A 23,025-nucleotide genomic window follows, 5' to 3' on the forward strand; every position below is an offset into this window, starting at 1 on the left:
TGTGTATTAAGACTGTGCCACCACTAGGCCCTTGCGTTAGTAAGTGATTTGTAGCCTTAGACACTGCCAATAGGTTTGCTAGTTAACTATCTGGGTAGTACTCATTACTGATATCTGTGAATCTGTTTAGTTCGTTTGAAGCTGACATGGCTCGAGTCTATATTTTTCCTCTGGATGTCTATAGAGATTTCATCTTTTTTCTGTTTTCCTTGGTTGCTTTTCTCTTATATCTGTTAACTTAAGAGGCTCTTAAAATTCGAACTTGTCATCCAGAATTCTTGGTAATCCCTACACTGTTTTCTTGTTTTATTCAAAACACTTTTTCCTTTTTTTCCTCTCCCATCTAAATGAGCTTATAGTTTACAGTGTCACACAAAGATGTTTCAGTTCTTTCCCAGGTTTGTAATAGCTTGTCTTAACTGTTGCAACCAACAGTTGGTTGACTTTTCCTCCATAAATTAACTGTTTTTCAAATGTTGTAGCTGCCTGAGTACTCACTGGCAACAGAATGATTTCCCGCGCACAACACTGACCTGCAGCCAGAACAGAGTTGCTGTGTGATAGGTACTATGAGATTTCACAGTAATTCTGTTTTACTGCATTAAATACAGTGGATTTACTATGAGAACTTTGCTTTTACCGTGCCTCTCCACTGTACAAGGCAATGATACTATACCTTTTTGCATTGCAAGTTTTGTTAATGTAAGTGACAAGAAATCTTGCAACTTGGCTGCCATTCATTTCCATTCCCATGAAAACAGACCTCAGATTGGCAAAAGCAAGCAAAAGGCTTTAAAATAATTCCTATTCAATTGCAGTTGCTTATCTTAACACGTTTTTCTAACAGTCAATTATCCATTTTAGTTAGGGTGGACATAGGGATGCTTTTAGCAGGACAAGTGACTTTTTCCCAGGTGTGCTCACAGACTTTAGGATCAACAGGCTTTTCTGAAGGCTAGTGTTTCCACTTTGAATGAAAACGTTTAAAAATTATTTCTGTTTGGTTTTTAAAGTTTCCATAATATTTTCTCCGTCTGGGCATAGTGGCTGGGTGTAACAAGGTGACGACTCACCAATGCAGCGCCTCCTGCTGGCTGTCTTTTTCCCAGCATATGGAGCGCCCTCTGCAGGCCGGTGTCTCGCCTACTGCTGACCCCATGTCCCTCCCAGACCCCAGTGCCCTTTACCCTGGGGTTCTGCCCCAGCAGTATCCCGACAGTCTGGATCTCCCCTCCCAGGGGAACCTCCAACCCTCTATCCCCACCTTGCCTCAGTGGCTACTGCCAGTCATCATCTAGCCCCTGCTCACTGGGGCAGACTGCAGTCTGTAAAGGCCACTCATCGCAGGCAAGGGGTAGGACCAGCTGCCTCTGCCTATTTCCAGGCTGCCCCTCTTCAGCCCCAGTACCTTTCTGGGCCTTTACCAAGGCCTGCAGCCTGGGGGTTTACCAGGCTGGAGCTCCCCAGCTCCCTTTGCCCTTCCCCAGCACTTTGCTCCAGTTCAGGTACCTTGCTCCCAGGCAGCTAGCCCTTCCCACTCTCAGGCTAAAATGAGACTTTCCCAGCTCCTGACCCCCAGCCCTCTTACAAGGGCCAGCTGGGCCCTAATTAAGCTGTCCACAGCTGTGGCTGCTTCCCCAGTGAGCCTAGCTTGGCCCCTTTTCCCCAGCTGCAGCCCTCTGCAGGGCTGTTTTAACCCCTTCATGGCTGGAGCGGGGTGACTACACTGGGATTTTGAAAGAATCTTAGGGGAGTTATGTCATCTGATTCCCTTAGGCTCCTTTGGAAATCACAGCCATTATACCTTGGGGGAGAGGAACTTGGATACAAGGGACGAGGTTCACCTCTGGTTTATACCAGGTTCTGCAGGCATAAACCAGCATGCAAGGTCCCGAGTGGCAGAAAGTTCATTGGGGAAGAGATAGCTGCTGCATATGTTGATGTAATCTTCTCGCCAACAAGGGGGCAATACTGGGCAAGCAACGTTCATAAAATGGAAAGTGCAAACCATGAGAATACTTGTGCAATGACTTAGTAAATCCCTCTGTTGGAAGGATTTCCTGTGTAATCTTGGTGGGATATACAAACTGCTCTTCTCCTGTGTAACAACCAAGGACTATTAGTGGTGGAAACATGTGGTTTAATCCCTTTGAATGGCAGAAAGTCTTGATGTCACTGGGAGGTGCAGCTTTTACCTTCCTGTACCAACAATGATGAATCTGAATCTAGCACAAGATCTATATGATTTTACCAGATATCCACACAATGGAAACCTTTATCAGCCAGTCATATGCCACCTTTTCATAGTATTGCTTTTATGTATTTTCACAGTACTGATATTCTACTGAGAAATAAAGCATTGAACAGTCCAGCTTGTACCAGGAGAATGTCCAAATGTGCCTTGGTTCCTATACAAATTGTGATTTAATAAATGTTTTCAATACATTTTTGCTCTTGTGAAGTACATATGTTGATTTAACAGATTGGATAATGGATTTAATACAATAGTGAGTGACAAAACTTTACCTTTTGTTAGCTACCCAGAGAAAATGCAAAGGTTTTAGAATCATAGAATATTAAGGTTGGAAGAGACCTCAGGAGGTCATCTAGTCCAATCCCCTGCTCAAAGCAGGACCAACACCAACTAAATCAACAGCCTAGCTCCATCCTCTTTGGAACCCCCCTTCAGGTTGTTGAAGGCTGCTATCAAATTCCCCCTCACTCTTCTCTTCTGCAGACTAAATAATCCCAGTTCCTTCAGCCTTTCCTCATAAGTCATGCGCCCTAGCCCCCTTAATCATTTCCATTGCCCTATGCTGCACTCTCTCCAATTTGTCCACATCCCTTCTGTAGTGGGGGGACCAAAACTGGACACAATACTCCAGGTGTGGCCTCACCAGTGCCAAATAGAGGGAATAATCACTTCCCTTGACCTGCTGGCAGTGGTCCTACTAATACAGCCCAATATGCTGTTGGCCTTCTTGGCAACAAGGGCACACTAGCTCATATCCAGCTTCTTGTCCACTGTAATCCCCGCATCCTTTTCTGCAGAATGGCTGCTTAGTCAGTCGGTCCCCAGCCTGTAGCGGTGCATGGGATTCTTCCGTCTTAAGTGCAGGACTCTGCACTTGTCCTTGTTGAACCTCCTCAGATTTCTTTTGGCCAATCGTCCAATTTAACTAGGTTACTCTGGACCCTATCCCTACGCTCCAGCGTATCTACCTCTCCCCCCAGTTTAGTGTCATCTGCTAACTTGCTGAGGGTGCAATTAATCCCATCATCCAGATCATTAATAAAGATGTTGAACAAAACTGGCCCCAGGACCAACCCCTAGAGCACTCCGCTTGATAGACTAACTAGACATCGAACCATTGATCACTACCCATTGAGCCTGACAATCTAGCCAGCTTTCTATCCACATTATAGTCCATTCATCCAATCCATATTACTTTAACCTGCTGGCAAGAATACTGTGGGAGATAGTATCAAAAGTTTTATTTACAAGGATAAACTTACTGAGAGAGTTTACTTAATGAATTACACTAAATATATCTGTTTCTCAGATCGAGAATTCTACTTGTATCTAATGGGCTTTAAAATTTAGCAGTCGTATAGATTCTAGTGTTTTCATTTGTGTGTGTGAACATATATGAAAGTACGGAACATACTTTCCCCCCCCAGAAACTTGTTCAATAATGTATATTTTCAGGGTTGTTCAGAAATAATAAAATTCAACTTAAGACATTTCTTATCATATAATTAGTCTCTTCTTTTTGTTCTTTGTAAAGTAAGGTATGATATGTACTTGAAGAGATTATTTTTTCTTTCAGTTTAAGATCCTAAATGTGCCAATGTCTTCTCAACTTGCTGCCAACCACTGGAATCAACAACAAGCTGAGCAAGAGGAGAGAATGAGAATGAAAAAGCTCACTCTGGATATTAATGAACGGCAAGAACAAGAGGACTATCAGGGTATGAAATTATCTTTCAAAATAATAGGGTTTTATTCCTAGAGAAATTAATCTATAAAAATTCAGTCCCAAGACATGTGTCCCTGCTGCAACCAACTCCACTCTTCTGTATGCCTCAGCATGCACAATGCTGGTTGTCAGAACCGCTAGGAATCCCAGTGGAATGTGAAACCAGTACATACAGGTTAGGTTAACATTATGGGGAAGTGTAATTATATTGCACTGAGTTTTGAGTTCTTTTTATACACCTTGAGATATAAAATTGTTGCATTTAGGGAAATCATACCAAAAAAAGCAGTTTATCTGATACTCTGTAGCCTAGCACATGATGTCTGTGCTGTCACCTGCAATGCAGCAGGAACAAAAGCCAGTCAGGTGCAAGGGAAATGGATTGTGTACAATTGAGTGAAGGTGTGTTAGTACATATTACAGTATACGCATCAAAATGACTGCCTTAGCCTGGCTAATAGCAGTGATTGGTTCATACTGACATTGTTGAAGTTGAAATTTCATAATTTCTCCTGCATTTCAGCATTCTAAAGGAGGGTGTTTGAATATAGTGACAGGATAAATATTTTATACTAATTATGTATCTTTTACAAATCAATTCATATTTAATTCAAGTGATATTGAATAGACAAAATGAAGCCTATGAAGCAATCAGCAAATCAGATATAGCTGTATCCTAGTGAATTCAATATGTTATATCAGATTCCATTTTCCTTGGCATACTCTGATCATAATCAGGGCCAAACCTAATAAAGTGGATGATATTCTCAGTCCTTAAATCACTTTTTTCCATTTAATGCCTCCACAATTCTTCGTCTGTTAATAGAGGTGATTTCCACTTCGAAACTGAAACATAATATAAGCTGTAAGTTATAAAGCAGTAAGTCACATTTCTGTATTTGATAAATAATAATGAACTGTAGTTTGTAAAATTGAAATTTTAAATTCAAAACAACCCTATTAATCCAATAAAAGCCATGGAATACAAAACATGTTTCAGAAGTCTGTGACATGAGAACCAAATTCAGTGAGCCCCTGTATCATATTTTTCCAGAAGCATAATAGCTGTGGAGCTCTGAAATTGTAAATAGAATACAGATTTCAAACAAACCATTTTAAACCTCCCAAACTGTTTAAAACTTCCTTTTGCCAGGTACTTCCTTGTTGCAAAGCCCAGGCTGAAAATGAAAAAAGGCTTTTCATATTTAGGCAGCTTGAGTGCTGTGGTCACATTTTACACTACAACTCTTAACAAATTCTATATTGTGATGCTGTTTTTTTCCCATTATGTAGAGTTCCTGGTTTGTTTGGTTTTTTTTAAGGTCAATACACACATGGTTTTGGCATGATCAGTTTGTTGATTTGTATGGAGAACCTTTATAAATGTAATTCATTTAGGATAGGATTCTGTTGTGAGCTGTTAAGAATTGCACTTCTCATGCAGTAAAACAATAAAGGACCTCAATTTTGTGGTGGATGAATGAAACTGGTTACTGGTGCCAGTTTTTTCATTTTCTCATGAATATTCCCATTTGGCATATTTAAAAAGGCAAGCAGCAGTAATAGATTTACAATAAGACGTTAAGATGGCAAATGTCTCTGGTTCTTCTTTTCTGTGTTGATTTTTCTCCCACTGCTTTATACTAGGATTATGTTCATAACAAAGACGAATAAAAGGACAAGTCAGTTTTGTAGGCCCAAAATTTGATCTGTTAAATCTGTTTGCAAAGTCAATATTCACTCTTTTCTATCATATTTTTATAAACTAATGCATTAGCTTACTGTTCTTCATGAGTTAACCCTAGAATAACAATCATGTGAGTGTAGTGGAAAGGAGTATATCAGATTTCAGTTTCAAGCTTCTAAAGGATTACTAGAACCAGTAAGGAGAGAGAAATTTTTAAACGTTACCAACAAAATCTCAACATTGTCTAAAGTCTATATGTACATTTTTCTAATAGGAATAGGCTAGCTGCTAATCCAAGTCTGTTAAATAAATTAACAAATGAAGCCTGTTAAACTGCCTACTGTAATTTAACAAAAAAAAAAATCCATTTAGTTTTTAAAAAGTCAAAGTAGTAATTTAGAATTGATGATTCTCTAATATAGATTAGAGTCTTTCTGTTTGTGTTCCTATAATTCTCATCTGAAAAACAAGGTAGGGTAACACTCAAAATAGCTGATGCCATGTGGTGAACCCATTAACATTTGTCCTTATTCCCCACCTACTCTCTCCCAGTACCCAGTCTGCCTCCATTATTTTTCCTTATCTTAGTGCTGGTTGTACTCCACAAAACCTGCACCCTCTTAATACCTGGGCTGAGAGGTGCATACACAATATTTCTAGTTGCTGCCTGCCTTTCATCCCCTCTCATCAATTCCTGTTATCCCCCAGCTGTTCACTTCCATAATGTGTCCGTCCTGATAGCCAGAACTATGCTTTGTATCTGAGGGATGTGGAATGTGGGGGAACAAGGTCATTGTGAAGACACTAAATTAATTCTTTGCATCTGTCTTCACTGCAAATTACATGAGGGAGATTCTCACACCTGAGCCATCCTTTTTAAGTGACAGATCTGAGGAACTGTCTCAGATTCAGGTGTCAATAGAGGAGGTTTTGGAACAAATTGATAAACAGTAGCAAGTCACCAGGACCAGATGATATGCACCCAAAAGTTCTGAAGGAACTCAAATATGAAACTGCAGAACTACTAGTTGTGATATGTAACCTATCGCTTAAAGCAGCCTCTGGATCAGATGACTGGAGGATAACTAGTGTAATGCTGACTTCTTTAAAGACGATCCTGAGGTAATCCTGGCAATTAGAGGCCAGTAAACATAACTTCAGTACCAGGCAAATTGATTGAAACTATAGCAAAGAACAGAATTATCAGACATACAGATAGATGAACACAATATATTGGGGAAGAGTCTACATGACTTTTGTAGATGGAAATCATGCCTCACCAATCTATTACAATTCTTAGAGAATGTCAGCAAGTGTGTGAACAAGGATGATCTAGGTAATACAGTGTACTTATACTTTCAGAAAGCCTTTGATAAGGTCTCTCACCAAAGGCTCTTAAGGAAAGTAGGCAGTCACGGGATAAGAGGCAAGGTCCTCATGGATCAGTAACTAGTTAAAAGATAGGAAACAAAGGGTAGGAATAAATGGTCAGTTTTCAGAATGGAGGGAGATAAATAATGGGTTCCCACAAAGATCTGGACTGGGACCTGTTCTGTTCAACATATTCGCAAATGATCTGGAAAAGGAGGTGAACAGTGAGGTAGTGAAATTTGAAGACAATACAAAATTACTCAAAATAGTTAAATTCAAAGCTGACTCTGAAAAGTGCCAAAGGGATCTCGCTAACTTGGTGACTGGGAAACAAAATGTCAGATGAAATGCAGTGTTAATGGCAAAGTAATGCCTATTGGAAAACATTATCCCAACTATACATACAAAATGATGGGGTCCAAATTACTTGTTTTCATTCAAGAAAGAGATAGTTGGATAGTTCTCTGAAAACATGTGCTCAGTGTGCAGCAGCAGTCACAGAATGTTGTAAAGCATCAGGAAAGGGATAGATGAGAAGACAGAAGATATCATAATGCCACTGTATAAATCCATGGTACACCCACACCTTTAATACTGCATATAATTCTGGTCACTCCATCTCAAAAAAAGTTATATTAGAATTGGGAAAAGTATAGAGAAGGGCAACAAAAAGTGAGCTGTAGCTCACGAAAGCTTATGCTCAAATAAATTTGTTAGTCTCTAAGGTGCCACAAGTACTCCTTTTCTTTTTAAAAAATTATTAGGGTTATGGAACAGCTTCCATGCAAAGAGAGATTAAAAAGACTGGAACTGTTCAGCTTCGAAAAGAGATGATTAAGGGCAGATATGATAGAGGTCTGTATGATGAAAAGTGCAGAGAAAGTGAACAAGGAAGTGTCATTTACCCCTTCACATAATACAGGAACCAGGGGGTCACACAATGAAAGTAATAGGCAGCAGGTTTAAAACAAACATAAGGAAGAACTTCTTCACACAATCCACAGTCAACCTGTGGAACCTTTTGCCTGGGAATGTTGTGAAGGCCAAAAGTATAACTGGGTTTTAAAAAGAATTACATGAGTTTATGGACTATAGGTACATCAATGGCTATTAGCCAAGATGGTCAGGGATACAACACCATGCTCTGGGTGTCCCAAATGTCTCACTCCCAGAAGCTGAGACTGGACGAGTGACATGGATCACTCAATAATTGCCCTATTCTGTTTATTGCCTCTGAAGCATCTGACACTGGCTGCTGTTGGAAGAGAGGATACTAGGCTAGATAGACCATTGGTTTGTCACAGTATGGCCATTCTTATGTTCTTTTATGGATACCATGGTTTAATAACCAGTAGCTACTAAATCCTCCCCAAAATTAGATGTTTCTCATATTCATCGTGTCTTTGATAAAACATTTAAAATAATAATTTCACAATAAATGGGCAAGGTGGAGCATCCATTGCACTCTCTGAACTTCCCTCTTTTGTAAACATGATGAAATCTCATTAATTGACTTTAGTTTTCATTACTATAATCAGTGCAAAACTCTACCAGTACACTACAAAGTAGTTTCTAGCAGATGCTGGACATGTCTTGAATGAGATTACGAGAGATTAGAGAACCAGACAGAGCAGACTTTCAAGAGTAATCTAATTAACAGATCAGTCCACTTTTCCCCTTTGTTTATTCCATCTGTTCATGTTTGCTGAGCAATGCATATCCTTGCACAGGTAGACTTCAGAGGTACTTTCAATTAAACATGTTCATGTACCCCTAACTCATGGTCTATGAAGGTAGACTCACCATGGTATGCTAATAAACACACAGGTTATCAAATTAAATAGCCATTTACTTTAGCTGCCCAGAAGTCTACTCTAGTCATGTTAATTATTTCTCTCTCCTTGTACAAAGAAAGTTTTGCTGAATGATTTTTAAGTGCTTAAGTGGCAGCTGCCTTTTGCACTTGGTGTTACTTCTGGATAGTTTTTAGGGGTATCCACTTATAGCACTGCAGTGGTCCAATATCAAATGACATAAGTGAATGACCAAGGCGGGTTCCAGTATCGGAAAGAAAAGGTCAGAGCTTTCTTACCAAGTACGAAAGATGAAAAGCACTGCTGGCTGGCAACTGCTCCTATCTGAACATCCAGCAGCAGCTGCAAATCAGAGTACACATCATAGCATAGCTTGGAAATATCAAAACTGCCTATGCAATTTCAAAAGTATTTTTAAAAGTATCTGTTATGGACATGAGTTGGCTGCCCTGGGGAAAGTTTTGCCCACAAATATATAAAAGTATGAATCAAAACGTTTTTAATAATTGGTTTATACGCATTTCAGAAATATGTGTTACTATACTATTTAGTCTGTGTAAATTCCACTTAATAAAAAAGAGGCAAAAACTGTTCAACCTTTTTGTATGAAATTACAGAGATGTTACAGTCTCTGGCACAGCGTCCAGCTCCAGCAAATACTAATCGTGAACGGCGGCCACGTTACCAGCATCCAAAGGGAGCACCTAATGCAGATCTAATCTTTAAAACTGGTGGGAGGTAAGACAACCTTTCCTTAAAGTTGTTAATTCTGTTTCTAAGTAAGTTCCAGCATAACACAAAGTTAATGATCTATGCACTGAAATGAAGCTGTTTCTGTTTAAAGTAATGTTATTCTACCAACTATTAAAATACTTGGCAGGTTAGTTTTATGTGTTGGTTATCCAATGACCATAGTATAGGGGAGAGTTGGGAGATTGCCAAGGAATCCTGATTTAATTGTTTACATTATAATCAAAGCTTGTACCACTGGCTTCAGAAGAAAAGGCGTAGTTCTTTATTTTCACACAGAAAGTGCGCGGGAAGGAAGTTTAAAACTTCTTTAAGAATTCTAATGTAATTGCGGTTCTTTCAATTCTGTAAGCTTGAAACACTCAATTTTGTATTGTCATAAATGGAAGGAAAACAGAGGGACAGAGATTCCACTGTAAACTCATTTGATTTGCAGCATGGTGGACACATACTGAAAAGCAATATTGGATTGAAAAGAGCTATTCCCAATTATCATTTCAGAGTCTAAAATCTAGGTGGGTTAGAGGCTAATTGACATATTCTTAAACATTAGAATAAGACAGAGAGTTTCTGATCTTGATGTCACAGGAGAAAAACAAAATATTATGAATTCTTTCACCTCAAAAGAGTACAATGGAAATGATCCTAAGAAGGGCAGCAAAAAACGGTTAGCGATATGATGTGGTGGGCTTTCATATGACAAAAAGCTTCTAAAACCTGAGATGAGCTAATCTGGCAAGTGCTGAATTACATAAAACATTTTAATTAAAACCAAATGGGAGCTACTGTTAATCTTCTGTAATAGGAGAACAAGAGGGCACAAAAATTGGGGTAAAAATATTTTTATATAGTACAGTGTCATCCTTACATTTTTTGAGGCAGGGAAGTAAATAAGTCTTAATTTTGTAAAACGCTGTCTGTTTCCAGTGCAGTATGAATTATGATTATTCAGTGCTGCAGGAAGAGGTTGAAGCAAGTAGTTCATCTTAATTTAAAAACTGATTATCTAAATTTAAGTGTCAGTAACATTTACAGTTTTGTAAAATGGAGGAAAAAGGTACAGAGCAAATTGAACTTCATGATGAAAAGGAAGGAAGGAAGGAATTTCCCCCGTGGTTTATGAAGATCCACAATTGGCCAGGTGAATTATGGGATGGGTTTGATCTTCTCTGAAGCATCCAAACCTAGCCCAGTCAAAGGCAAGGGTCCTGGATTAGACACAGCAGTGATTAGTCACAATAAGTCAGAGCTGTTCCAATGCATCTTGTTGAGTAGAAATTGAAGCTCTTGAAGCTCCAGAGGCTGGTGAGAAAATTATCCAGAGAACAAACCTGCAGTTTGTTTCAGTAGGTTCATTTAAAAAAACAAAAAACAAAACCTCCTTTTTACATAGAATTTCAGACTCCTTCCATCTCTTACCAAAAAAAGTGCAAATGGCTTTTATAATTAATTAACAAATAAAAAGGGCATGGTAAAACTTTGTTGCGTGGAAGCAGCCACGCTCCTGTGAGGTGGAAGGAGTTTTTTTTCTCACTGTAACCAACACTAGCTAAGACAATGTAGAACCCCTTCCTGAGGCAAGTTTCAACATGTATCTGCAATTTGTGCTGGCAGAGAATAAACATAGTTTGGTTTTCAATTACCTTGTTTTTGCCTACCTCATATGGGCTTGTCTTCATTGCAGAGTTAACTCGAGTGTCTCTCCAAAACCAAGTCCTGCCCCACACACACATTTTAAAGTCGAATGTGGTGATGCTTTTAACTTGATTTGGCTGTCCTCTCAGGGTATAGGGTACAGCTCAGGTTAGATCATCTCATCATAATACAATCACCTGTAATTGACTGTAAATTAAATTGGTCTGTGCAGCTTGAGTGTTAATTCAGTGTGGCCACTCTGAATCTGGAATGTAGGTAACTTGAGTTAACTCTGCAGTGATGACATAAGCCGGTCGTGTGTTTTCTCCATGCACGTAGAAAACACATCTGTACACACAGACTGCCATGCCTGGTATGCACTTAGTTGATCTGCTTCCTCCTTTTTTCAAACACTGATTAATTTGGTGGTGGATAGAGGGGAGCATTACATGGATAGAAACTTCCCTTTATTAGCTTAAAAAAAAAAAAATCTCATGTCTGGTGTTCCAGTCCTATAGTCCAATAATCTCACCAGCTTCATTTTGGTAGCACTTTTGGATTGGAAGTTTTAGGTTTCCCTTGTGTTCCTTCTCCCTTCCTTGGGTCCTTCGAGACAAAGTGTCTACAGCCCCTCTTCCCCCACCCCCCTCCAAAAAAAATGTAGTTTGGTTTTAAACTTGATCTCCATAAACTTTTAAAATACACTCTGACACTTTCCAAAGAAACAACAATCAGCTAACTCTGACTCACTGCCTACACTACAAAGTTAAGTCAACTTAATTTAAATCGGCATGTGTCTACAGCAATAATTGTTGGTCAGGCATGTTCACACCATGCTCATTGTCTTGGTGGAGTGTGTCCTCACTCGCAGCACTTGCATGAATGCACAGAGCAGTGCGCCGTGGGTAGCTATCCCCAGTGCAGCTAGCCGCAGGGCCTTTTGGGAACTTGCCATGCCTCGTGGGACCAAAACATTGTTGCAGGGTGGAATGGGAACATGGCTTTGATCTCCCATGATTTCCTCCCTCCCCTACTCTGATATCAATGGCAAACTCCTCATACTTTTTCGCACCTGTTTTCAAGAAGCATGGACTCCACTCAGCTGTGCACTCTTGTTGTGAGCATTACAAATACCTCTCGCCTTATCCTGTGGTATTTCCAGAGCTGAGATAGGAGCCACCACGCGAAACGTTTTGATGTCCTTCAAGCAGCCCTGCTGCAAACCATAGAACAAAACAATTCCCGATTGTTGCTGGCAGTTGCGCAGCAGCTGAACATGGTGGAGCACCGGTTCTGTTCCCAGGAAACAAGCACTGACTGGTGGGATCACATTGTTACGTAGTTATGGGATGATGAGCAGTGGCTGCAGAACTTTTGAATGCGGAAGGCCACTTTCCAGGAACTTTGTGAAGAGCTTCTCCCAGCCCTGAAATGCAGCAACACTAAAATGAGACCTGCTCTGACAGTGGAGAAGCGAGTGGCGATCACTCTGTGGAAACTTGCAATGACAGACTGCTTTACCGATCAGTGGGGAATCAATTCGGAGTTGGTAAATCCACCATGGGAGGAGTTGTGATCCAAGTTTACGAGCCATTAATCGACTTCTGCTAAAAAGGGTAGTGACTCTGAGAAATGTGCAGGACATAGTGGATGGTTTTGCTGCAATGAAGTTCCTTAACTGCAGTGGGGTGATAGATGGCACTCATGTCCCTATCTTGGCACCAGACCACCTCGCCAAAGAGAACATAAATCATAAGGTATACTTTTCAATGGTGTTGCAAGCACTGGTGGATTACGGGGCATTTTACCGATATCAGGGATGGTCAGGAAAGGTGCATGATGTGCACAACTTTAGGAGCACAGGTCTGTTCAGAAAGCTGCAATCAGGGACTTTCTTTCTGGATCGCAAAACAACCATTGATGACATAGATATGCCAATAGTGATCCTGAGAGACCCAGCCTACCCCTCGCTCCCGTAGCTCCTGAAGCCGTACACCAGCCACCTGGACAGCACTTAGGAGCGGTTCAACAATACTCTGAGCAAGGACAGAATGGTGGTGGCATGTGCCTTTGGACATGTAAAGGGTAGCTGGCGCAGTTTACTTATTGGGTTAGACCTCAGTGAAAGCAGTATCTCCATTGTTATCGCTACATGCTCTGTGCTCCATAATATCTGTGAAGCAAAGGGAGAGAAGTTTCCACATGAGTGCGGCATGGAGGTGGATAGGCTGGCAGGTAGTTTTGAGCAGCCAACTACCAAGGCAATAAGAAGAGCCCAGCAAGGAGCTCTGTCTCTCCAGGAGGCTTTGAAAACCTGTTTCAGTAATGAGCCACAGTAATGTGCGTTGCTCATCTGTGTTGTGCCTTTCCATACCAATCCCCTCCGTTGCATCAGTTTCCCTGTACCTCCCCTTCTCCCCCCCCAAACTTGGAATAAATAGAGTATTTCATTTTCGACTTTTACTTCACAAACATAAAGAAACTGAAAGACCAGAAAAATAATTTAACCTTGGGAAAACGGTGTGATAAAATTGGGAAGGGAGAAACCAAGTCAACTTGTTCTGTGTAAGCACAGAAGTTTTGCCCATCAAAGATCTTCGAATGGCCACCTTTTGTTCTTAGTATTGTCCCCGGTATTGAGTGGCAGGAATACTGCACCTTCTTTCCCGCCCACACCCCACATTCTGGAACGTATCGGGGAGGGGATTGGAAACAGGGCAATGCTTGCAGGCTGTTCTGCAGAGGGAGTCTAGCCTCAAGCTATTTTTCTTGAAGCTCAACCAGATGCCTCAACATGTCTGACTGGTCCTTCATAATCTGCAGCATCTCATCCTGCGTGGCACGCTCATGTTCCTAGGATGCTCTCCTGGTCTCCCTGTCCATGTCTTCAGACAATGAAATTCTCCATGCTCTTAGCTCAGTGTCAGCTGTCCCAGAGACATTCGTTATCTCATTGAATATATCATCATACGTTTTCTTTTTTCCATCTTCTAATTTGCAAAAGCCTCTCTGTCAGTGTGAAGGCTGTGCTGAAGGCCAAGCTTTCCACTGTAAGGCATGCAAAGCACAAGGTAACCATTGTCAGTGCATACACTGAGTCTAGTACAAAGTAGATATTTTAAAATCATTTCCCTTATTACACTGAAGTGCAAGCCAGAACATAATCAGTATCCCCCTAGCTATTCAGTGAACCGGTTTGCTGTTCCAGCCATGGTGAGTGTGAGCCAACAGCATGGGCAACGGGCCTTGTGCTGCAACTTATGGGCAACCCACGTTGGGAGCACAGATGAGCAGGTGGACAATGCCCCTTTCCCTTAGCACCATGGTCGGTGCTTGGAGGCCAGGGACTAGTGTCAAGCCTCCCAACCTGTGGTCTTTGTCCACAGCAGCTCCAGTGGGGGTTGCAGATTGCCATGAGAGAACACAGGAAACCCATCCCACCCCTCTCCCTCCCAACACTGTAGCCGTTGCCCTAGGCTTGCAGACTGTGAGTTCAACACCGATCCCAGCCACCCAGACCACAGGCATATTAGGGAAACTATGGTTGAGGGACCTGGAAATCACCATGGGTGGGGGATCACAAGTGTCTAGCAGACACTGGGAAACAGATCCCCACCGCACCTCACTTTTTCTTCAGATGAAACATAAGATGTGAGAGCATGTAACCCCGACAGTTTGATTGGAATTGCATACCCACCAGAGGTACCTTCCCATCATGCTCGGCCACGATGCTGTCCTGCGACCGGCTGGACTGCTCTGGGGTTAAAAATAGCTCCTGGGTCTCAGGGAAAATGGATCTCCTGCTCTCCTGTCTCCCATTCTCTTCCTCATCCACAATGTCTTCCTCATTGTTGCCTGAGGTGGCCCAGGACTCGGACTGGGACTGGGACTCAGCGTGGGAGGTAGCCACACTACGTTTGGTGGTAGTGGTGGAGTCGCCACTGAGAATCACATGCAGCTCTTAGTAGAACAGCATGTCTGTGGCGCAGAACCAGCACGACTGTTCACCTCCCTTGCCTTCTGGCATGCCTGCCAAAGTTCTTTGATTTTCATGCAGCACTTACGCATGTCCCTGGTGCATCGCTTCTTCACCCTACCCCACACGATCTTTTCGTAGATGTCAACATTTCTACAGCTGAATTGGAGCTGTGCCTGCACAGACTTTTCTACCCACAAACGAATAAGGTCCCACCACCTCCTGTATACTCCAATGCTGGAGAACGTTTGCGGCATTGAATTGCCATGGTCAGCTGGGCTGCCAAGCTGTCCATGCTGATCAAACTGGAAATAGGAATTCAAAAGTTCCTGGGGCTTCAGGAGGGGAGAGGCTGCTTCCTGCGTACCTGGCTGCTGTGCAGCAGAGTTGAAAATGATCTCCAGAGTGGTCACAGTGGACAGGGCTGGCCCTAGGCCAAATGGCACCCCCGGTGAGGAGCATCTTTGACGACTCCCCTTCATTTGTTAAACTTTTGAATACCTTATTTTTTATTGTATTTGTAGCCCATTTCACAACTTTGCACAATTTGCATTTATGATTTATCCCTGTCATATAAGACGATAAATGTGCATGCTACAATCTGTAAGTCTCTTCTTATTCATGCCATATATAAGCAAACTAAAAGACATTTATTTTCTCTAAGTTTATAGAAACTTTTTAATTTTAAGAATAACTGAAATGTACTAACATAAAGAAATTGAATTGTACACCAACATTAGGTGGACCAGTATTAAATAGTGTTACAATGGGTGACCCCGTTAGAAAATTAATCTTAGTTCTTTTATTCAGAAGGTCGCTTTTCTCACCTTTGCGTTCACAAACTGAAGTACAGTGTCAGAGAGATCCAAAGACTGGCCAATGGCATTTTCAAGCAATAAAATAGCAAGCAATGTCAGCCTCGTCAGCCATGGTTGATTGAAGATTTGTTTTAATGAGCCTGAGCTTCCAAAAGCTGCACTCACCATTCTCAACTCTGACCAGCCCAGCAGTGTGAGCAGAATCTTCAAAGTTATCGACATATTTGGAAAAGTATCTTTCAGTTCTGCTTCATGAATGAATTCGAGAACTTGGAGTGGAGTTTGCTTCCCATGTTGCAAACTGTGACAGATGTTGTCCAGTCGACATAGAGGTCTTTATCATTGACGTAAGAACATTCCCCATGTATCAGCATCTGGTGACGGTCCGTAGAATTGTTCAAGCATTTTCCTGTACACTGGCAGCTTAGTAAGGTCATTCAAAAAACCCCACATCTTTTTGAGATGCTTCATTTGTCCAAACCTTTCTTCAATGGACACTCAAACAGTGTCAATGAGCAAGCAAAAAAAGTCATCTGAGATTTTTCTTCCGAGCTTCCCATCACCTCATCTGTGCTCTTGTAACCAAACTGTCTCTTCTTCCGATGAATACAAGTTTCCTTGAAGACAGGCTCCACTCCTAAGTTTTCCACCATTCCTTTGGTACTAGTGATGGCATCTTCAAATCCATTTTCTTCGTAGCCCACAACGAAATCAAGGCAGCTTCTCATCAAAGTAGTAGCAGTCGCGATGTCCATCAACTGAGTTTGTAATGCCTTGCTTACAACATTTACTTGGAACAGGATATTGTGCCAAACCACAATTGAGACCAGAAATTTGAAGTCAGTGATCTAGTTTGCCAGGCTTTCCGCCTTGTGTCAGATTCTGGCTTTGGCTTTACTCGACTGTGCCAGTTCCATCAGGGCGTCATCCATCTCGGTCACTTGGTACCTCACTGGCCTTATGTTGTCAATGAGGCTCTCCCAGTGTGTGTCACTTAGTGGCTTCACAGTCAGATTTGTATCCTTGTCCATGAGGATCTTCCACCTGATAGCTGATGCTGAAAACAGGATGTCTATCCTTTGCAGTACTCCAAAGAGACACACTGAATCTAAAGAAGATGAGGCTGCATCTGACATAACCAGGTGGAGAATGGCTGCTACAAAGCATGAAGAAAGCTCTTGGATTCAGTGCAGGGATCTTTGCCTGGACAGCACTGTTTCTTCCCTTCGTGTTCATGCTGTTGTCGTAGCCTTGGCCGCTGCAGTCCTTAAGCTTTATTTTATTCTCAATCAGACATTCTTAAACAGTTCTGTTAGGCCTTTCCAGTAGAATCATCCTCAGACCGAACACAGGTGAAGTGTTCCTTTACTTTAACACAGCCATCCTCGTCATCAACAAATCTTACTGTAAATGACATCTTTTCACTGATTAATGTCAGGAGTGCAGTCCACTATTACTTCACTTTACCAAGCTGCATCAGTGCTATCAAGCACCTTCCTTGCCATAAGGTCAATTAATTTGTTTTTCTATTCTATTTTCCCTTTTGTCGCTAACAACAAAAACAGCACACCAACCCCAGCGCCCCACAAGCCTGGCACCGCAGGTGGTCGCCCAGCTCTCCTGCCCCTACATCCGGCCCTGACAGCAGGGCATTGTGGGGCATCTTCTGGAGGTCAATTCAATGGACTTACACAATGCTGCATCTACGCTGCTCTCTGTTGACCCATCAACATCAAATTAAGCGCTACACCTCTCGCCGAAGTGGAGTAATTAAGTCAATGTAACAGGTGAGTTAGGTCAGCGAAAGGGACCTGGTAATGTAGCTGCATACATTATTATGTCAACATAAGGCGGCTTCCGTCAACCTAAGTTTGTAGAGTAGACCAGACCTGTGGTCAATGGGAAAAACTTCCCTTCTCAGTACAACTTTCCTACAGGAACTCAGCTGAGCCTGAGGTGCATGCAAGCTCAGGTCTGTACTGCATTACAAATTTTTGCTGGCATAGCTCTGTCAGCTGACAGTGTGAAGAAAAAAATCACACCCCCTAACCAACATAGCTGCGCTAGCAGAACCACCAGTGTAGATGCAACTGCATAGGGTGTTTCTGTTGGCATAGGTAACGTCATTTGGGGAGGCGGTGTAGCTGTGCTGGCAGAACCAATGCATCTGCTGGTTTATATTGCATCTCCACTAGAGGGTTCTACCAACATAGCTATACTGGCTATGGAGTGTAGACAAGGCTTCTGAACCACTCGCATCCACTGAATGATTGTAACCTCTGCAAGCCTTTCTTTAATAAGTATTTCTATAGTAATCTCTTACAAAATCTATCTCAGCAACACGTATTAGAAAAGCAGTACAGTTTTCCTTTAAAAGCAGCTGCCAGACCAGCAGACACCACAATTTAAGCCTATTAGAAGTCTGAGTTTTTTGCAGATTAATAGCTATTTCTAGATACCATTCTGAAATACTTCTGTTTTAAAATCATCTAAAACGGGGTGGGCAAACTTTTTGGCCTGAGGGCCACATCGGGGAATAGAAATTGTATGGTGGGCCATGAATGCTCACCAAATTGGGGTTGGGATGCAGGAGGGGGTGCGAGCTCTGGGGTGGGGCTGGGGATGAGACATTTGGGGTGCAGGAGGGTGCTCTGGGCTGGGATCGAGGGGTTTGGAGAGCAGGAGGAGGATCAGGGCTGGGGAAGGGGGAGAGGCTCAGGGTGCAGGCTCCGAGTGGGGCTTACCTCAAGTGGCTCCTGGAAGCAGAGGCATGTCCTTTCTGCAGCTCCTACACGGAGGCGCGGCAGGCCACTCTGCACACTGCCCTGTCTGCCCCTGCAGCTCCCATTAGAGTGCGTAGGAGCTGGAGGGGGGTCATGCCGCGGCTTCTGGGAGCCGTGTGGTGCAGCCCCCAACCCTGCACCCTTGCTGGAGCACCGGAGTGGGGCCGAGCCACATGGTGCAGCCCTGACCCTGTGCCCTGGCCAGAGCAGGGCCGAGCCGCAAGGTGTGGCCCCGACCCAGAGCCCCGGCTGGAGCGGGGCCAAGCCACATGGTCCGGCCCCCGACCCAGCACCCCGGCCGGAGTGTGTGTGTGTGTGTGTATATATTCCATAATTCCATGCCATTTTCAGCTTATTAAGCTATTTATACTTGCTAGGTTTTTTTTAATGAGGCAACAAGCCTCATACAAATTATTAAAACAAAATACATACTGAAGTTTGGCAGGATGGATTGGGGGTTTCACTGAGATTAGGGTTGGGGGATCTCTGGTAATAGCAGGCTGAGGGGTGCAGTGACATTCAATGGGTTGGGGTGTCTCTGGGGATACAGGGCTGGGAATGAAGTGACATTCAATGAAGTTGGAGGGTCTCACTGATGAAAATGCTCTGACAGTCACTGGGGATGGGAGTGAGTCCTGGGAACCCATTCTGGGGCTGCTGCTTCTTCTGCAGCTCCTAGCCTCTGGCTCCCCTGTGCTCCCCAAGGGACACAGGCCCTTGTGCATCACTGACAAGTGGGCAGTGCCTGCCATGGGGGGAGTGGAGTGGACTCCCAGGTGCTGTATTATGTAGCAGGTCTTGTAGAAGTTCTGCACCCCCCTATGCAACTCTCCCCTCAAGCTTAAAAATTTTTGTACCTAGTTTTGTCTGTCTCTCTCTCTTTCTCTCTCTCTCAGCACAGTAAATAAGGGGCAACAGAATAGTGAACACAATCTTGAAGAATGCCTTAATGCTTAACGCCCCTTTGCGATACCCTTTACTCACACCTTACTCCCAATGACTTCAGAGAGATTTGTGGTGTAAAGTACTATGCATTGTGAGCAAGGGTATTGCAATCTGGCCTGTAGGTTAGGGATTTCCTGTTTCAAGAAGCACGACTTTTCCAATGTGAGAGTGAGTTAGTAAAGCAACATATTTGTTTTCCCATTTATGTGATGGGTGCTCTCTCCTTTCTTCTTCATTTTCCGTGTGTGCCTATTACTGATCAGACTGACACATTGTGGGGCTCGTTTCACACAGTAATGAGTCAGGGCTCAGTGACCATAATATTTACTAAAATAGCAGCATGTTTGCTTTAAGGAAGGCAGGTTTTTGTTGTTGTTCTAGAACTTCCTGGTTGGATTCATGCCGGTAACAGTTCTGGGTGTGTTATGTTGGAGATTGTCAGAGATTGCTTTTAAATAAATATTTGTTTGAGGATTTTAAACAGTCTGCAAGTGGTGGAGAAATTGGCATGGTGTTTCACCCGTACTTTTTTATTATTAGCTATGACATGAACCTCAACATTTGTATTGTGCTGAAAAGCTACTGACAGATCGAGCCATCCTGCTGAAACATTTTAAAAATGTTAACTGTGGCATCTGTAACTTCGAGGGATGGGTTCTACAAGGATCCTTTGTCTAACTGAATGTTGTTGATGTGAAATTTTAATCAGGCTAAAGACACAGATTAGACAGCCCCTCCACACATGCCAGACTAGTCTTCCATTTATTGTGGTCTTAATTGCTGGTTATCACTATTGTGTGGGCACCGCTAGCACATTCATGTTTAAGATTGTGTTCAAGGGTCAAACTGGAGTGGGAATGTAGCCTGGTAGCAGGGACAGGCACAGCCTCCTAATTCAGTGGTTGCAGTGTAATAAAGTGGAGTGTAATCGCAGTATGAAACAAAATGAAAAATAAATACAAAGAGAGCATGATACAATGAGAGGGCCGAAGGTGGGGGAAGGAGGAGTGATGATCCGGTAAGGCTGCTCCTCTCTGTGTGGCTGTCCTGGGGCCAATCCCAGTTACTTGTGGCGATGAGAGAAACCCTTCCCTGGACACAGTGCGGGAGGTGGCTCTGTTCAGCATCCAGACCCAGCTGCTCAGAGGCCCCAGCATGAGCTCAGGAGATCGGGACACAAGGAGGCATCACCCTGCCACCCACCAGTGTTCCCTCTGGTAGATTTTGCCCTTCGGGCCTGCCTAGCAGCACACAACTCTAACATCATCACAAAGTGACGTGGCCAGGAGCAGCATCACCATGATGCAGGGCACAGACTATGGAGCTGCTCACAGTTTCTCGTGCGAAGGAGTGAACCCAAATACACACACACATACACTGTGTTTTTGCATCCTGGGTTTCATGATTTCTGTGGGTGTAGTTGAACCCATGAAACCCTGCTAAAGTCGACCCTGCATGGTACTAACCCAGGCTCTGCCCACAGCTCCCACTTGTGACCCCTTGCGGTCATATTTGCATGTCTTCCTTCCTAGCCATTCATCCCATCATCCTGTTGCCCTCTCTACCATTTCTTGATGAAAATGGAAAAGGAGGGAGAAGAAGCCCCAGAACTGCCACTGGCCATAAGGAAGCAAGAGCTAGTAGAATGGGGAACCCCTCCTTGACCAAGAGGAGCAGGAGCAACAAGGGTCTTTGTGGCAGAAGCTGCATCTACAGGAGCTGGCTGGCTTTATTCTCCTCCAGTTCGGAATCCCCTAGCAAGCCAAATACTTCAGCTACCCGATACAGCCCTAACTCAGGTTTCAGAGTAACAGCCGTGTTAGTCTGTATTCGCAAAAAGAAAAGGAGTACTAGTGGCACCTTAGAGACTAACCAATTTATTTGAGCATGAGCTTTCGTGAGCTACAGCTCACTTCATCGGATGCATAAAGTCTGCTGCAGTTTCCACGGTATGCATCCGATGAAGTGAGCTGTAGCTCACGAAAGCTCATGCTCAAATAAATTAGTTAGTCTCTAAGGTGCCACAAGTACTCCTTTTCTTTTAGCCCTAACTCAGAAGCTGCAGTTTTAATTGTTAGCACTTCTTGCTGTGTTTGATCAGTGGCATCCATGTCAGGAGAGATGTAGGAAAAGATGGCAGCTGGTGCCTAGGTACCCACTGTTCCAGTTCAAGGCCTGGTTGTGTTGAGACCCTTAAAAACAGGACTTAATCCCTTTGGTTAACCAGTTTGTTTAAAGATTTTAGTTTGTAAATTTGACAAAATTCCTTTTCAGGGGGCCGTAGTTTGCCCATCCCTGATCTAGTCAGTCATGTCAGTAGTTCAGTCATTCTTAAGCAATATTACTATGACGTCTGAGATCTCAAGCAATCATTACCTTGTCTCTAGTTAATTTTGCATGCTGTATGTTTGTCTAGATATACATGCTATACTTATTGCTGTGTTGGGGGCACCATAAATTGTAGAATTAAATATAATAAAAGCACTCTGTTCCTTGCCACTCCTCCGAGTCTCCTGTTTGTGTGATGAACTAGGAATACAAAGAAGTTTGCTGACCTCATACTTTTAGTCATTAGATTCTTGCAAACTCTTGGACCATAAACCAAAGGAATTTTGTTGTTGTTGTTGTTAGATTTTCTGCTTGCTTAGTGTTAGGTCTAAGGACCTGCTGGTCTTACTCTGTCTTTATGCCCAGTAAGTCTTGGGTTTCCACTGAGACTCAACAAGAATTCCAAGATAATCTACCATCAGCTCCCTCAGGATATGTCCTTCCAGATCAAGGTCGAGGTACATTGGTGGACTAGAGTGGGGAAAGTTTGCACTACCACTTCCTGTTCTGCACTGGTTCTGTGCATAATACTAGGACTTCAGTCCTTAAAATTGTCAATCTGATACTTTCACAGAAGACATCATTAATTTTTTAGTCTTTGTTCAGGAAGGATAGCCCCACTACTAAACTATTCTACTATAAATCTCAGGTGTAGATTCTTGTTTCAAATAAATTCCTTTTAAAAATGTGTTTAATACTTTTGGGAAATATATCTCAGCAGGCCAGAAAGCCAGAATGGTTTAAACTATATTCAGGTTGCTTAACTGATTTGTTATATATTATGCAGCATTGTTGTAGCCGTTTTGGTCCCAGAATATTAGAGAGACAGGGGGGTGAGATAATACCTTTTGTTGGACTGTCTTCTGTTGGTGAGAGAGACAAGCTTTTGAACTTACACAGAGCTCTGTCAGGTCTGGGAAGTATACATAAGCAACATA

At 42.7% G+C, this 23,025-nt stretch overlaps 1 protein-coding gene across 4 annotated transcripts in view; it reads left to right on the forward strand.

Annotated features, from left to right (window-relative positions):
• The window catches only part of UPF2 (UPF2 regulator of nonsense mediated mRNA decay), a gene marked incomplete at its 3' end in the record, with an annotated part of 133,945 nt that overhangs the window by 104,483 nt on the left and 6,437 nt on the right, over positions 1–23,025 (forward strand). For 3 of the 4 annotated variants that reach the window (XM_084623474.1, XM_084623475.1, XM_084623476.1), the window contains 2 exons: positions 3,831–3,972; positions 9,470–9,590. In XM_084623474.1, the coding sequence (XP_084479600.1) occupies positions 3,831–3,972; positions 9,470–9,590 (263 nt within the window). Of the gene's footprint in view, positions 1–3,830; positions 3,973–9,469; positions 9,595–23,025 lie in introns of those variants that run through there. The other variant, XM_084623477.1, reaches the window with a different exon arrangement.

The sequence above is a fragment of the Lepidochelys olivacea genome (genome assembly GCF_965140295.1).
Source record: "Lepidochelys olivacea isolate rLepOli2 genome assembly, chromosome: 1".
Taxonomy (NCBI): Eukaryota; Metazoa; Chordata; order Testudines; family Cheloniidae; genus Lepidochelys; species Lepidochelys olivacea.